Raw genomic sequence first — 15791 nt, forward strand, 5'->3', positions numbered from 1 at the left:
TTGTAAATTCAGCAGTGCATGATTGTGCAAAGTCAAGGGTGATCTTTGGGCAAGCAGCTTAGAATACATGGTTAAATTGTTTATATGGATGTTGTTTTACCTGCAAAATGATTTGTATTTTTGCCCGAGTCCATTAGTAAGATATACAAAGCCTTGACTGGAAACAGAACTGAACTAGTGACCTGATACTGTTGCAGTTAAGCAATACAGCTAGGTCACCTACCATCCTTCTACTTTGTGATTTAATGGTGAATGAGAAACAAAAGACTGGTGAACTTCCCCTTTGCTGTCTCCTCTTATGTTTTAGCATATTTTTTTTTCCACCATATGAGTACTCTAAAAAACCTGATTGGCTTTTAGTGCTGCACCAACTAAATGCAATAAAACTTTATTACAATTTTAGTATTTCTCCAACAGACAGCATACAAGTAACATAAAATTACGGTTTATTTACAGTTTTGCTAAGGTTTGGTTTACAAAGTAACCTAAAATTACAGTTTATATAAATATCGTGACATGTCTATTTCCCCTTGTGGCTTGGAGTTGAGCAGCCATGGAATAGATGGAGATACAAAGCATTACCTTACACAGGTATTATAATTTAGCACTATGATGATTTGCTGCCAGAGATATCTTTTTTACCTTCTGGAAGATCTTGCTGGGCTGTAACTTTCTGAACTACCTTTTTTCTTACTGAAAAGAGACTACTAAATATAAAAACATCTAGGACAGCATTAATTGAATGAGTAAAAGGGGCAGAACTCTGTCAGAGGCCCAGTACAATATTAGATCCGCTGCTTTAGGTTTCATTAAAACTATTAAGAAGAAAAGATCGGGCCATTCCTAGGGCACCTGTCATAGTATTGGAAAAAAAAATCTTTCCTGTGCTAGTGGTGTGGTGCATGATTTGATCATGATTGATACACAGGAAAATAGTGAGGGGTATTTTATATTGGTGGGGTGATGCCATTTTTATAGACACATGTTTTTGTTTTTTGGGGGTTTTTTTTTATATAATATTATTAAAATATCACATATCAGTATGTAGCTGATCAGGCATGTTTTAGAGCAGGAGTGTTGAAAGCTATATACAGGCCAAGATTTTCACAGCAACTTTCTGACTGTTTGAATACCATACCTTATTAAACTTAATGCTGTCTGTTAGAGATATACTAAAAGTGTGTATGGATCCCCTATTCCCCCTGGAAGACTTAGACACCCCTGCCTTAGAGTATGGCTGCCTTTCTGTAGATCTATAGATAGATGGCATTTTATAATACTTTATAGTAGGAAGTGCAATATTTATAATATACCAGATCCTTTCCTTTCAGAAAGCCAATAAATCTTGTGTGGAGTTTAAGATGTTATCATCTCCTTGCAGAGGGCAAATTAGAGGAATAGGGAGCTTTATGCTTTGCAAGTTCATTTTATCCTTAACATTTTCCTATTCCATCCAAAATAAAAAAAAAAACAAAACAGACCCCTATATGATAAAAAATTATATTTGCCTTGATCTCATACCCAGCCCTTAACATAGTAGAAAAAAAATATATTATTCACTGTGGAACTGGAAGATCCAGCATTTGGCCTTGTAGTTCTACAAAGGTAGTTCCTTTCTTTTTTCTGTATTTAGTATTATCAGTCTTGGTTGTTTCATGAAAATAAAAGGATTGAATGGGCTTTTCTCTATGGGATTTCTTCTCTGGACTCAGCAGTGTCTTAAATGACCACTTAGGCATCCACGATCAGATGATATAATAGTGCATATGTAGCTGTGCATCAAGGTGTAAAATGTGTCATTTGGGTCCTAACATCTAGAACAATATCACTGTTTGCTTTGGAGCTCGTTGATAAACCACAGCTTGCCAACTAAGGAGCATATACTAAAGTCTCTGTAGGAATATATTGCTGGATATAAAGTGGAACAAAAACTTCTGTCAACTATTAGCAGTAAAAGAAATGTATGTTCATGTAGCATATTGTTCTCCTGCCACCATCTGAAGTGGAAGCAAATAGTATGAAAAGAATTAGACCGTGCTGTGTAATGAACAGTTCTGTCTTTTCCGGACTAGGGGTGCATTGGTGGCTCTTCCATAAATATTTAATATTACAATGCATTTCTGTGTCGGAAAAAATAAAAGTGCTTCCATTTTTCCTTTCACCAACCTGCTTCATTCTCCTAATTGCTTGGCATTTCCTTTTAGTGTTTGAGCATCTAGAACCACTCAGTGCCCCAACTACTTAATTCCATTTTCAAAATGTGACCAACATGTGCTCTTTGCTTTTTTATTATTATTTTTTTTATCTGATTGCTTTTTATAGCTAGCAGTATGTGGAGTTTTAACCTATGTGTTTTACCTGTAGCCTTTATTGCGGCACTTTATATCGATAAGGACCTGGAATACGTTCACACTTTTATGAATGTGTGCTTCTTTCCACGACTAAAGGTAAATGGCATTTAATAAAAGTGATAGCTGTTTTCTGTAGTCTGTTTTTTGAATTGTATCATAAAACAGGCTTAGTTAATAGTGGTGATTAACTGCCTGCCCTTTTTTTGCCCACCAATACCTCTGTATGAAAAAGGAGTTTAGCTTGGTTGGTTACAAAACCACAATCTGCTAGTTAGTTGAGCAGAAATGTGTTTTCTGCACTCCAATAAATGAAACGCCTGCTAAAAATCTGTGCAGTGAGCCTCCTAACATGAAAATCTGCAAACAAATGAAGTACATAGTTTCCCATTAAGTTGGTTGAGCCTGCAGCAAAATGCTGCCAATTACCATGGGTCTGTAATGGCTCCAAAGGTGGCCAAGGTACTCTGCCTGATCGATTCTACCACTCCCTGATTTGACCACCAGTAGTGGGGAGAGCTCCTCTCGATGAGTTACAATATTGGTGATCAATGAAGGGGAGCAGCATCAGTCAGTCAAAGATGAGGAATTGACCAATCAATGCTCAGTTATTAAGCTGCGTACACACTGCCAATTTTTGTCGTTGGAAAGGATCTTTCACGATCCTTTCCAACGACAAGGGAGTGCACGATGCATGAACGGTGCTGTACATACAGCACCGTTCATGCTCTATGGAGAGGGGAGGGGGAGAGCGACGGAGCGGCACCCTGCTACACGCTCTCCCCTTCCCTTTCATTAGGATCGGCTGTCGTCCATCGTCCGTGGATCCGGCAGGTCGGTCGTCCGGACGATGGACGACACCGACTGTACACACGGCAGATTTTCGCCCGATAATTGGCCGATGCCGATTATCGGGCGATAAAAATCTGACGTGTGTACGTAGCTTTAGTCAAACATGAATAGGGATTTGCATTGGAAATCATATTTATATTGAATCTAATGTCAAATCTATTAGTGTATAGCCATTTTAAGATCACATTTTATTTTATCAGTGTCTGAAAAAACAGTTTGTATTGCTCACAGCAATACCTAATTCATTTCTTGTGTCCTATTTCTAGTGCAGTTATTTCTTTTCTTTTTTTTTTTCAAATGTAACTGCTTGCAATAATCAATACAGACCATTTATCCTTCAGACCTCTTTGTAGATAGTTTATTCCACACCCAGAAGAGTTAAATGTCAGTACATGCAGGACATCTACCCACCTAAAACTGCATTTCCGTTTCAGGCCTGTAGATGTATCTTGCAAAGATGGATTGTCAAGGAAAAGATAACATTCTTTAGATACCCTCGAGGTGCCAGTAAGTAACTGGGAAATCACTTTTCAGTAAAGATAGCCTGCTCAAGGGGCATCATTGAGTGAGTGTAGTCCACATATGGAATAGTCAGTCATCAGCCGCTCAGAAGAGTTAGACAAAGTAGATTAATCAAAACTTGTTTGGAAAGGAGTTCTCCTATCCAGGCTCTGATTGATGCTATCTAGGGTTTTGCAGAGCTGAATAACAAAAGATTATTGTTCCGATACATTTGACCAAGTGATTCCTACTGCCTCCTGTGTTGTGTTTGTAAGTGTCTATCAAACACTATTTAGAGCTGAATGATTTTTCTGTTCTGTCTTGTGTACAGGAGTTTATTCTAAATCAAGACTGGAATGATCCTAAATCTCAACTTCAGCAATGCTGTTTGACTTTAAGAACAGAAGGAAAAGAGCCAGATATCCCTTTGTACAAGTAAGAACTGTTTTGTAATTGTTTGCTTGTGAATTGTTAACAGATTTAAGTTAAATCGCTGAACAGTCTATGAGGGTATAAGAGAACTAATTAATATTCTCAGGGCTTTATACCTTTACAAACTTTGCCTGGGTTGCAGGTTTCCTGATTATTCGATTTAAAACATATTGCACTGACCTACATACCATTTACCATAGGGCATTTATCGGACAAATTACCAACACAATTAGATGCAAATCAGGCTGCCTGTCAGCAAATTCTATGCAATAGTTTTTATGTAGATTTGTGACCCCTGCCCCTGCAATCTTGGGCAACCAACTGATAAAGATTTGCACATGTTTGTGACAGATTTACCTTTTAAATGAATTAAGATGAGACCGCTTTAATTCAAAATAGATGCAAAATTAGGACGTGGTCTGAGCAGGATTTATTCTGTTAAAGTGCTTCACTAGGGCAGCAGAAAGAGAAATTTATGGGTGAAGATGTCCAATTATTACTCTTTAGTATTAATTATTACATATATATGTGTTTCTCTGCTCCTGTTTAGCACTGTCTTGCTAAATGGCAGTCCTTTTTTAATCAAAACTAGTTTTACTCAAATTTGCTTATTTTTGAAAGTTGCAGCACTGTCCCTTAATCTTATTTTTTTGTGTAATATGGTATAGACACAGGTGCAGGTTCTAAATCAGTTTAGAATCCTTGTGTGAGCAGTATATAAGAGTATTTCATCCTTACATTGTGCTTACAAGTTAAACATGCTGACATATAGTGTGTCAGCTCATCCAGTTGTACATTTCAGCAGTCTTCACTTGGTGGGTAAGCGAATAATGCATAGTGTCAAATGATGTTCATATGTATCCTATATACATATATTTGTTCACATAAGATTTGGTGTGAGGCAAACTTTTTAGTATAAATGTTTCTTATAAAAGTCCTAAACAGTGCATGTGTTCATACATGGCATGAAAAAGACCATTCGTTTGTGTAGATCCGTAGAACATTTCTCACGCTTTTCATAACACCTTAACACATTGAGAAACCTAGCTTCTCTTGCGTTCACTTTTCTTTAATATAAAAGACCAGCACATTTGTGTTAAAAGGCTTTGAAAATAGATAATCAACATCTCTGCATGTGCCACTTGCCTCTAATTGTGCGATTCCCTTGTCTAAACAAAGACGCTCATACAGTAAGCATTGCAGCTGTAGCACCTTTGTGCTGTGATCCAGCTGTAGAAAATACATTGTGTGTATTGGCTTATTTTACATGGCATTATCCACAAGGAAGCATAAACTGGATCATTCCTGGTTGATACAGAATAGCAGCACAGATGTGCTTGTATAATATTATTCAAAGACTAGTATTGTGCAAATACTGGGGAAGCCAGCCCAAGATAACATTGGGGAACACATTTTTTGTTGAGTTAGATGTTACACTTGTTCTTTTACTAATTTTTGGGTAGTGAATCCAGAAATGACCCCAGTTTTTTGCTATCACATCCAGTTTTTATGATACAGGGTACCCTCAATTTTGTAAAAAACATACAAATTTTATATTCATTGAAAAAATAATGAAATAATAACTTGAATGTACTGTTTATTTTTTTTACAGTAAAACAATTGAAAATTAATCGCGTAAGCGGTTAAGGTAGAAATTTACGCTTCTAGCTTTTCCTGGAATGTTCAGTGTTAGGACAATCCCGCTGGATGCTCCAACAATAGTCAGCCACCATATGTACACCCCATCTACCCTGATACTGTCCTTCCATAACCTTCAAATCTTGGTGGAATTGTTCACCTTTCTCATCACTGACTGCACCAAGGTTTTCTGGGGAGATAGAAAGATGGCTATGCAGAAAATGCACCTTGATGCTCATATTGCAACCAAGCATTTTGTAGCTCTCCAAGAGTTTCTGGACAATATCTGTGTAATTATTTGCTCGTATGTTTCCAAGAAAGTCCTTGAGAATGGCTTTAAATGATAACCAAGCATTATTTTCGGTTTCTGACATTGTCCTGATGAAATGTTCATCTTTGATGAGCTGCTGAATCTGTGGACCATCAAACACACCAGCCTTTATTTTTTCAAATGACAGGCTAGGAAATGCCTAAATGAGGTACTTGAAACAGTCTCCTTCAGTTGTCAAAGCTTAACGAACTGCTTCATCAGACCTAGTTTCATGTGCAGAGGCCGGAATATAATATTCTTTCTATTCTAGGAGTTCTGAAGCCTTCTTCGATAGTCCCAAATCACTCAACTCATGCTGCTCAAATCCCTTACGAATAGAGTTCTCTTCAATTTCAAACTCTTCATCATTGTTGTCACCTAGTTCATCACCATAATCATGTACTCCAAGAGAGGGTAGTGTAACGAAAACCGGCACTGAGATTTCATCTGAATGGTCCGATGGTGGACTAGGATACTCTGTTACATTTATTTTTCTTGTTATATCCTGAAGTTTTTACTATACAAAAGTAACAGTCACTGAAATGATCTGGCTCTCGCCAAACCATAGTATACCAAATGGTATCTTAGCATGTGTTCCCTTTGTCCACATCTGTAAACCCTCGACACACTGTTTGCACACCTTATGAGGGTCCCAAGACTTATCTTGATCACCAAGTTTAACTTTGAAATATGCCAAAAAGGCTTGCTCTACAAATGTGCTTATGTTCGCCCTTTGACTGGTAATGGTGATACTACCACAGATATAACAAAATGAATCAGGGTTGTTTAGGCACTTACGACGAGAAACAGCAGAGCCAGACATGATCTGAAAGGAAGGAAATACGCATCTAAGTAGAGAAAAAAATTTTGTGTATTCACTTTGTAGAGCAGTGCACAACCTATGACCACACTGTCTTGCGTGTAAACGAATAGCCTATACAAATCCAAGCTAAAGTAATCGCATTATTATAAGTGGTAGAAAAAAACCTGACGTGATAGAAGAAAACTAACTGCACTTTCAGAATCAACATACCTATTTTAGTATTATTATTATTATTATTATTAAACAGGATTTATATAGCGCCAACATATTACGCAGCGGTGTACATTAAATAGTATAAATTAGCTTAAAAATTTAAGTCAACAAAAGATTGGTTCAAAATTGCTCCCCAGTGCAATCTTTTTTTCAGTATGGTTACAAAAAAAATCCAGTTTCTGCATTAAAAGATATTTCAGATAGTGATAAGTGTATAATTTGGAAGCCTGGATACTTAGTATATATAGGAGTTCTGCCTAGATACAGGTTTCTTTTATCGCTCCTTTTCATATATTAGCCCAGATGCTTCTAAGTCACAAACCCAAAGCTAGTATGCAGGCCAGGTATGTCAAACAAAAGTCAGAGGGTATATCTACACAATTATTGCAGGTCAGTGATTTAATGTTTTAAAGCTGAAGGGTCATGATGGCAGCCAGTAAACTAGTATTTTTATTAGGAGGTGGAAGCTCCTTGTTTCTTTTATAAAAGTTTTTTTCAAGCTTCTTTCCATTCAGTTGTGTCTCATAGATTAATAATCTGTCAATGTGGTGAACATAAGTGACTTTTATAGCAATGAGTTATATCCAGCTGCCAGAAAGGAAAGTCATTTAGAGAAGGGGGTAACCATATGTGAGCTGTGTCGATTTCAAGGATTGGAAAAACAAAATCAAAGGTCTTTACGGTGTCATTCATCCTCTATAGATTTGGAACCTAGTCTCCTGGAAAGCATGTTCCTCTTAAAAAACAAAAAAAAATTAAAATTGAAAATGTACTAGAATATATTCTCATGTGACACCAGGCCGACTTGTAACTTCAGATCTCTATGGTCACCAGCACCCGGTGTACTTGTATATACTGCTCTCCAGGTTGTGTTTATGCATTGAGTCCCATATCCTCAGTTCTGACAAATCTGTGGTGGCATACCCTAAATAGGCCAAAGTATGCATTGTTCTCAGATGTTTACTCAAAAATACGCTGTCAGAGCTGTATTCTGAAAACAAATTAAAAAATCAGATTAGCACTTGCTAATCAAGGTAAGTTTTTAGGGTTCATGTCTTACATATGCATAAAATGGATTGTTGCAATATGGCTGATATGTGCAGCCCACCTGCCTAAAGAGAAACTAAACTCTAAAGTCCCCCAAAACAAAACAAAAAATACACTTACCCTCAATCCTGCAGGGCTGTCCATCGGTCCAGAGCCATCGGGTCCCGAGTCATACAAACATCTGTCTTTGGGACAACAATCCAGGTGCCGCCATCTTCTCTTCTTCTGGGTCCTTGTTACTACATTACCAAACCCAGGTGTGAGATCGAGTGACGTAGATGGGAAAAAACTTGCTAACCGCACTGCGCCTGCATGAGATTGGCAATTGTTTTCCCTTTTGACAAAAGGACTCCTTATGCGCATGCCTGAGATGCTCGGGCATGCGCAGAAGGAGCACTCAAGAAGGGTGCAGCAATTTAAAAAGGGTGCAGCAATTTAAAAAGGGTGCAGCACCACCCTCTAATTCTCAGTCGCCTAGAATGAATGGGAGTCCAAAGCCTCCCGGGATACCTACGTCACTCATCCCAGGAGGCTTTGCGCTCCCATTCATTCTCATACGCCTAGTGAAATTTCTGAGTTTAGGTACGCTTTAACATACATTGTGTAAAATGGATGTAATGTAAAAAATTGCGTCGCTTAGAAATCGATTGCCCTAAACTGGAGTATAGACCAATTACTTGTTTCATTAAACTAGTTTTCATAAAACGTAAATGGTGATTTTTATTTTCGGGAAAATATTGTTATTATTATTAGTATTACCTATTGTTAGGTTGCTTCTAAGCACAATATACAGAAAAAAGTTGTAATGCATACATAGCATGTAATAAAACACATTTGATTTATTTTACTATGGGGATGTATTTAGTTGATTTAAATGAGGGTAGGTGTGGTCTTTAATTGTAAGAAGATATATTTGAAGCAGAAGGATCTTACAGTACTTCAGTTTCCAGAAAGTTTGGAGTTTCTAAGTAGAGCACTTGAAGAAGCAATAGTCTCAAAAAGTCTTGGTTTTTATGGCTGCAGTAAATACTGCAAAATAAATATAACAGTAATGATTCCTGGATTGCATTAGCAGTTTGTGTAATGATTTTCCTTGTCCAGAGTTGCTCTTTAATAATATATAAAGTATGACAGTAATTACACTTTCTTATTGCTTAAACACACCATGGTATAAGTTTGAAATTACCCTCAGAGTGTAAACTGTTCCTTGTTATCAACATAGCCAGAAGGAGAGGATGACTGCAGTGCCCTTCAATGTGACTATTATCAGACAGTCTCCTTTTGCAGTTAATATTTTATCTCATATATATTTTGTTCATATAAATTCCGGAAACTTTCACATATAAATGTCTAGATGTTATGAAAGGATCAGGAGGTAAAGTTCAAATATTCAGCATTGGAAACTTAATGCTAAAGCTTCAACTTTTTCATATACAGATGGTACACGATAGTAACAAATTGAAAACTCTTTTTATCATTGTTCAGGACCCTTCAGACTGTGGGCCCTTCCCATGCAAGAACCTACACAGTTGCCGTGTACTTCAAAGGAGAGCGAATTGGCTGTGGTAAAGGACCAAGGTAATTTAAAAGCTTTCTCTTTATGTTTGATTAATAGATAAAGCTGAAAAGGTTTCTAATCGAGTGGCTCCAGCTTTAGGCATCACACACATTAATAAGATATTTTCCCTCACTGGCCCTGTCCTGCCATGACTTCAAAGTAAAAACCAATATTGAGTTATTATGCTTGGTTAGTTATGACGAACACAATAACATACCCTTCTGCTTGTAGTGTCAGCTGTAATTAACAAAATCATACACGTATTGTCAGTTCATTACATACCTATGAACAAAGCCATATACATTACTCAAGCAACATGACATCTTTGAAGGAAAAGTTGACAGAAAATCCATGTTGCATCCCCTTTCCTTGTGCTCTTTGACAGCTCCTATTCTCATCCATCTGTGACTGACTTCTGTTCAAGATTTGTTTTAACCATCCAGAAGAAATGTTATTAGTAAGGGTTGTGCACATATTGTTTAATTTTTATTTTTCTTATTGCTTCTTTTTAGCACAGAATAAAGTTGGCCTACAATGCCAAGAGAAAATCCACTATTCTGAAGCTCGAGTAAGGGTGGCCATACAATAAAGAACCTGATCCTTTAGCAAAGAACAATTAGATCTTTGAGCAAACTCAACAGCCACATCCGCTATTCAGTGTTTGTCAGGACATCTTCTGTGGCAGTAATTGGGAGTTCTGGGTTCTCTCTGTTCTTTTATGCTTTATTACAGAGCTGATAATATTAGAGTAACTGTCCCCCTTCCCCCCCCAACCAACCAACTTCACTTTCCTGCCTTATCCCATGTCCACCCATAAAGCACACATATGTGCTCATTACAGTTTTGTGCTAAGCTCAGAAGATACATAGCTTTTGTAGCTGCTACATTTTTTTTTATTTTTAACACATTAAAACAGTACAGAACAACATTGTAAACCAATTGAGGGGGCTAGGGGAAAATGTTCAGGGGACATCAGAGGAAATGGGGGGGCAAAACAGAGTGGGGGGGGGGATGTCTCAAAGATACATAACTTCAAGGAGTCCAGAATAGTAGCAAATATAAAAAATGTAAAAAAAAAAAAAAAAAGGGCGGGTAAAAAGTCCCAGTTATAGTGTCCTTGGTTCGGTCAAGATAGAATATTACCTGTAATGAAATTGCTACTTATTAAAGGGAGGGAGGGAACAGTAGTGGGGAAACAGACATAATATTTAACACCTCGGGCACCTAGTAGGCTCTTATATTCATCAGATTCCTGGAACGCTATCCATGGGGCCCAGGTACACAGGAATTTTTCGGTTCCATCATATATACCAGAAGTGAGATCCTCCATCAACAGAATTTCATTACCTTGTGAACCCAGGGCTTAACAGTGGGGGGGTCTGTCTTTTTCCAGAGCCCCGGTATACAGCTCTTGGCCGCTTGTAGCTTCTTTTGCACACCTATTTGAGGCATGGCAAGTAGTGGAAAGTTCTCTTTATCTTTGTTCACTTAAAACAAAAAATGCCAAATTTTTAGTTTGTATGTTCTTCCCCAGGCATTACATGATTTAGAGATTTATTGAGGGCATTTTGTTGTTGAAGGTCTTTTATTGCCGGATTCATTTGACCTACTTTCTAACTGCGTTTAACCTGCTTAATAAAGGTTTGCATTTTCATAGACTTGCAGATGCAGAGGAGGCAAAGCCCATTTAAAGCAAGCAGAAGTCCCTTGACACAGACCCTAAAGCTGTTTGGGTTACATTTCTGCATTTTATTTTACATCTTTTGCACATTAGTGGTGGAAGGGGATTTCAATACAAAAAAAACTATTAGAATCATAGAAAATATGTTTTAAGAAGCACATATTTCTTGTGCCTCTTTTCACATAGTTATTACATTCCATAGTTAAACATGGTCTTTATCAATAAACAGGGAAATTCACATTTTCATGACAATTTTGGCAGTGTGTGCATATAGGATTTTTAGTGCTTTTCAGTGTCTGTTCATGCTAAATTATGCTGTTAAAATTATTTCTAAATTTGCTTCTCCTGTGCAGTGTTTGACATATATATTTCATATTACCCTAGAATTTCCACTTTTGTTCTACATATCATTTTGGATCTCCACTTCTGCTCCTAATTCTGCTATAATAGGGGTACGAATAAGAAGCAATTGCAAGGGAATGGTTTGATTAGCAGGTACCTAGCGAATTACTATATAGCAAACATGGCAACAGTGTTATAGTAATTTATCACCACTGTGACGATAAGTATCTGCCTAACATGTAAGAAAATAGTATGTTTAATGGAACAGAGTTTTACTAATACCTAAAAACAGAACTCTAGCCATGCGTCACAGGGACAGAAACTCTTAAAATGTCCCTAATTGAGACACAGATAGCAAATAAAATGTGACCTAAGTTCTTACTCTTACACTCTCATTTCAAAACCAAAGATGTTAATCACAGGGACTTCTCTGTAAATCTGCAATCACATTTAAGAGAATTCTCCACACTGGGAATCAATATGTTCCTAAAATTTCTGCCTTTGCTTGCTGTATCACCAAATAAAACCCTAGTTTTAAACCAGCTTTTACTTTGATAGTTGACTGTGAAGGAAGTCTAATGCTTACATTTTGATGCATCAGGCTTTCAGTATATGAGAGACAGCAAGGTACTTACGGTGGGAGTTTTGGGTTGCTTTCCCTATATTGCTTTTCCCTATATTGCAGACATACGCAAAAGGAGTTCCTCAATCATCAAACTGCTATTAAAGGAAAATGGGCTGGTCTACTAAACTACAGCAATGTTAGATGAATGTAGGTCTGTTTTCCATGCATCATTTAAATAAAGTACCTTTAAATATTAAAAAAAAAAAGTCTTCGAGGCTGGACAAGCTGTGTTTGGTAAGAGCCTATTTACTCTTCCCCATTTCCTGCAAGTTGTATATTTTTATCTTATGTGCAGGATATGCCCTTTTAGGTGTTTGTAATAGAAGATTTCACCTATATTCCTGGTACAGTGAACACTCAATAAGTTGAACTTTCCTTTAGTATTAGTAACTGATCGTAGGAACAAATAGGTAAAGCACAGTAAATGCCCTAACCAGCATAAGGGGGTCAAATATATATATAAAGGGGTGGATAAATACAATAGGGCACAACAAATATGAGGTAGTTAGAAAACACAAAGAAGGTGCACTCCAGCATTATCCAAATGTGAAACAGTGATAAAAACAATTGGATGCTCATCACAGGTGTGTAGTTTACAGTGTCATTTCATTAGGATAGTGTACCTTGTTGCTGTACTGGGACCACTAAAGCTGTTCAGACACAAAGTAATGGTGTGTTTGTTGGCTATGTTTGAGAAAAGTAAAAAATAGTAAAGTAGGAAAGAACTTTTAGCATTGCCAATAAGTTTGATACATAGCTATCTTTTAAATGTCAGGAGGTTTTCAATTGTATTTTTGCAAGACCCTCAAGGAGTATTGCGTATCCCTTTCTCATTTTCTCTTCTTATTGCCGCTTAAAAGGATTTAAGAGCTCACTTAAAACAGATGGAGGTAATTAGGTTAATTGGAGTTTTTTTTTTTTTTTTCTTTCAGCATTCAGCAGGCTGAGATGCAAGCTGCTATGGACGCCTTGGAGAAATGTAAGATTATTTTTGTCTTTTGTGTGTTTCCTTAACTGCAGTTAAAGCCTTGCAGTGCTCATTTGTAACATTGACTTTGGCAGGATCTTTGTTTAGCATGACCAAATAAGAAGTGCTTCCACAAGTATGCTTTTAAAATCTTTATCACTGATAGCCGCACTGTGCAGTCAAATTAGATTTTCTATTACAACTCTTATTATATATTTAAAGGCACATCTGTATTTGGAAATGTTCGACTGAATACCATTGCAAGATCTGCTATAGCTGTTGTTTGGCATGCCAGACAAACCACACTTACAGCAGGCACAGCATAGGTGATGTCATTGTTTTCCTTTCCCCAGATAACTTCCCCCAGATGGCTCATCAGAAGCGTTTTATCGAACGGAAGTACCGGCAGGAATTGAAAGAAATGAGGTTGGAGAAGGAGCAACAAGAGAACACGGAAGACGTGAGAAAATAAAGCCTGCCATTCTTACAGGATACATTCAAACTCACTGGGGGCAGCTGCCATACAACATCCTTCTGCCTGTTTGTAAATGTTTACAGATAACTCATGCTGCGTCCAGTTACACAAGAGAGATTTATGGACTCATCGTTTTTTAGTTTTGTTCTACCTTCAGCATTTTTTTTTTTTTATTTGTTGATATTTTAGTATTTAATTTTTTCTTATATTGCTGTTCTTTTTTTGTGTGTGTACTTTACTTTTACAAATTTTATTAAAATATCAAAAATCAAAGCATGAAAGCATTATTGAGTTTTTATTATAAAAGGATAATCTTGTAGGTAGTCATCTTTGGTACCATGTTTAATAATTGATTCCATGCAACAAAGGTAATCGGGGTTCTAGATCAAGTTATTCTAGAAAACACTCCTAAAACCTACAGTTTATCCAAATGAAAGAGGAAAATCTTCCTGAGTTCGTCTAGATTATTGTTCTTCAAATGTATTTCTTATGGACATTTGTAGCTGTTAACTTTTGTGTATTTAAAACTTATTCAACAATTTAGAAAATGAAAAAACAAGTGGTCTGATACCAGATTATGGCCAGGCTTCTTGTTGGCAAAACATCATCATTTGCTGGAAATAGTCAATCAATAATCAATGCCTTTCTCAGGATTCTTCATCAGTATAGGTACTTTTTTTTTCTGGTCAATACAAATGTCCAGACCCAGGCCTGATTTCATCCCTGACCTGGGTGGTCTTGAGGTGGGGGGATAACTTTCAAGAAAATAATTCAAATTCATGTAAAAAGAGTAGGGGAAAAAACAGGCTTTTAGTAGGCAGGAATGATAAATAAAAATTGCTTTAATGTAATTATTTCAAAGCCTTATACTAACATAAACCTACTGTGCTAAAGGTGTTCAATAAAGTGAAATAATCATATAAATGTGATACAATTGCTGATATAATACGGTGTTTACAATTTCACATGGAGTGGTGTTGTACTATATAGAGATCTCAATGTTCCGACACGTTTCGCCTTGAGGTTTCTTCAGGGGATGTTTAAGATCAGAATACTGTAGGTAGTAATGACAAAAGGAAGCCAAAATACAGTCTATAAACATCACTAAATGTAAACAAGGATATAATTGATACATAAGAAAATGTTTTAACTTGGGTATAACAATCATGATGACTGGAATAAGAAAAGGACAAGGATAAATATCTATATTAGGGCATCCCAATGGTGTTAACTACAAATCTCTACCAATAATGATACATATGATGGTTAGTTATAAGGCCTACTCTGTGGGTATAAAATTAGGTGATATAACGTGAGGTACGTTACTTACAGATGGATTGTATCGTTGTAAGAAAGAGCATATTATTGTATGACGATCAAGTGGTGGGGTCTACAACGTTGTTTATTTATTATTTGATTTTTTAATATCATGCACAAATAGTGTATAGAAGAAAAAGCTGTTGCTGCTTAAAGAAAAAAAGGGATAAAAATGAACTTAGTAAGGGCAAAATCCAGTTCAGTATATATATATATATATATATATATATATATATATATATATATATATATATATATATATATATATATATATATACCGGTATATATATGTGTGTCGACATATTATTCTATGGTTGATCAAACACTTACATTGAAAAGTAGGTAGGTGGGGAAAAAGGTTTGAGAGCCTTTAAGTTGATAGTTTGGTCCTATAATACTATCTAGAGAAAGATTATTGTTTATAAAATCAGTGTATCCATTATTATAATATATGTTGTTATTAGACTACAGCGAATTAGGTTTTAAATTTAAATAAACATACTTTTTATTTTTGTTTGAGGAGTGCTCGGTGTCATGTGGAGGCGTGCACGAATGCTTCGTAAACTGTGAGGGAATTTTATAATTAGTGTGAATCTGAGGTAGATGTATTAAGAATAAATAAAGTGGATGTTCGAACTTAAATCACTGGTTGATGTGTGATA

General features: G+C 36.5%; 1 protein-coding gene across 1 annotated transcript in view; it reads left to right on the plus strand.

Annotated features, from left to right (window-relative positions):
- The window catches only part of DROSHA (drosha ribonuclease III), a 157494-nt gene extending 143409 nt beyond the window's left edge, over window positions 1–14085 (plus strand). The window contains exons 28-32 of the mRNA XM_072411842.1: window positions 2365–2447; window positions 4033–4136; window positions 9650–9742; window positions 13303–13349; window positions 13691–14085. Of these exons, the coding sequence (XP_072267943.1) occupies window positions 2365–2447; window positions 4033–4136; window positions 9650–9742; window positions 13303–13349; window positions 13691–13809 (446 nt within the window). The 3' untranslated portion in view covers window positions 13810–14085. The remainder of the gene's footprint in view (window positions 1–2364; window positions 2448–4032; window positions 4137–9649; window positions 9743–13302; window positions 13350–13690) is intronic.
- The last annotated feature ends 1706 nt before the right edge of the window (window positions 14086–15791 follow it).

The sequence above is a fragment of the Pyxicephalus adspersus genome, chromosome 5 (assembly GCF_032062135.1).
Source record: "Pyxicephalus adspersus chromosome 5, UCB_Pads_2.0, whole genome shotgun sequence".
NCBI classification, from domain to species: Eukaryota; Metazoa; Chordata; class Amphibia; order Anura; family Pyxicephalidae; genus Pyxicephalus; species Pyxicephalus adspersus.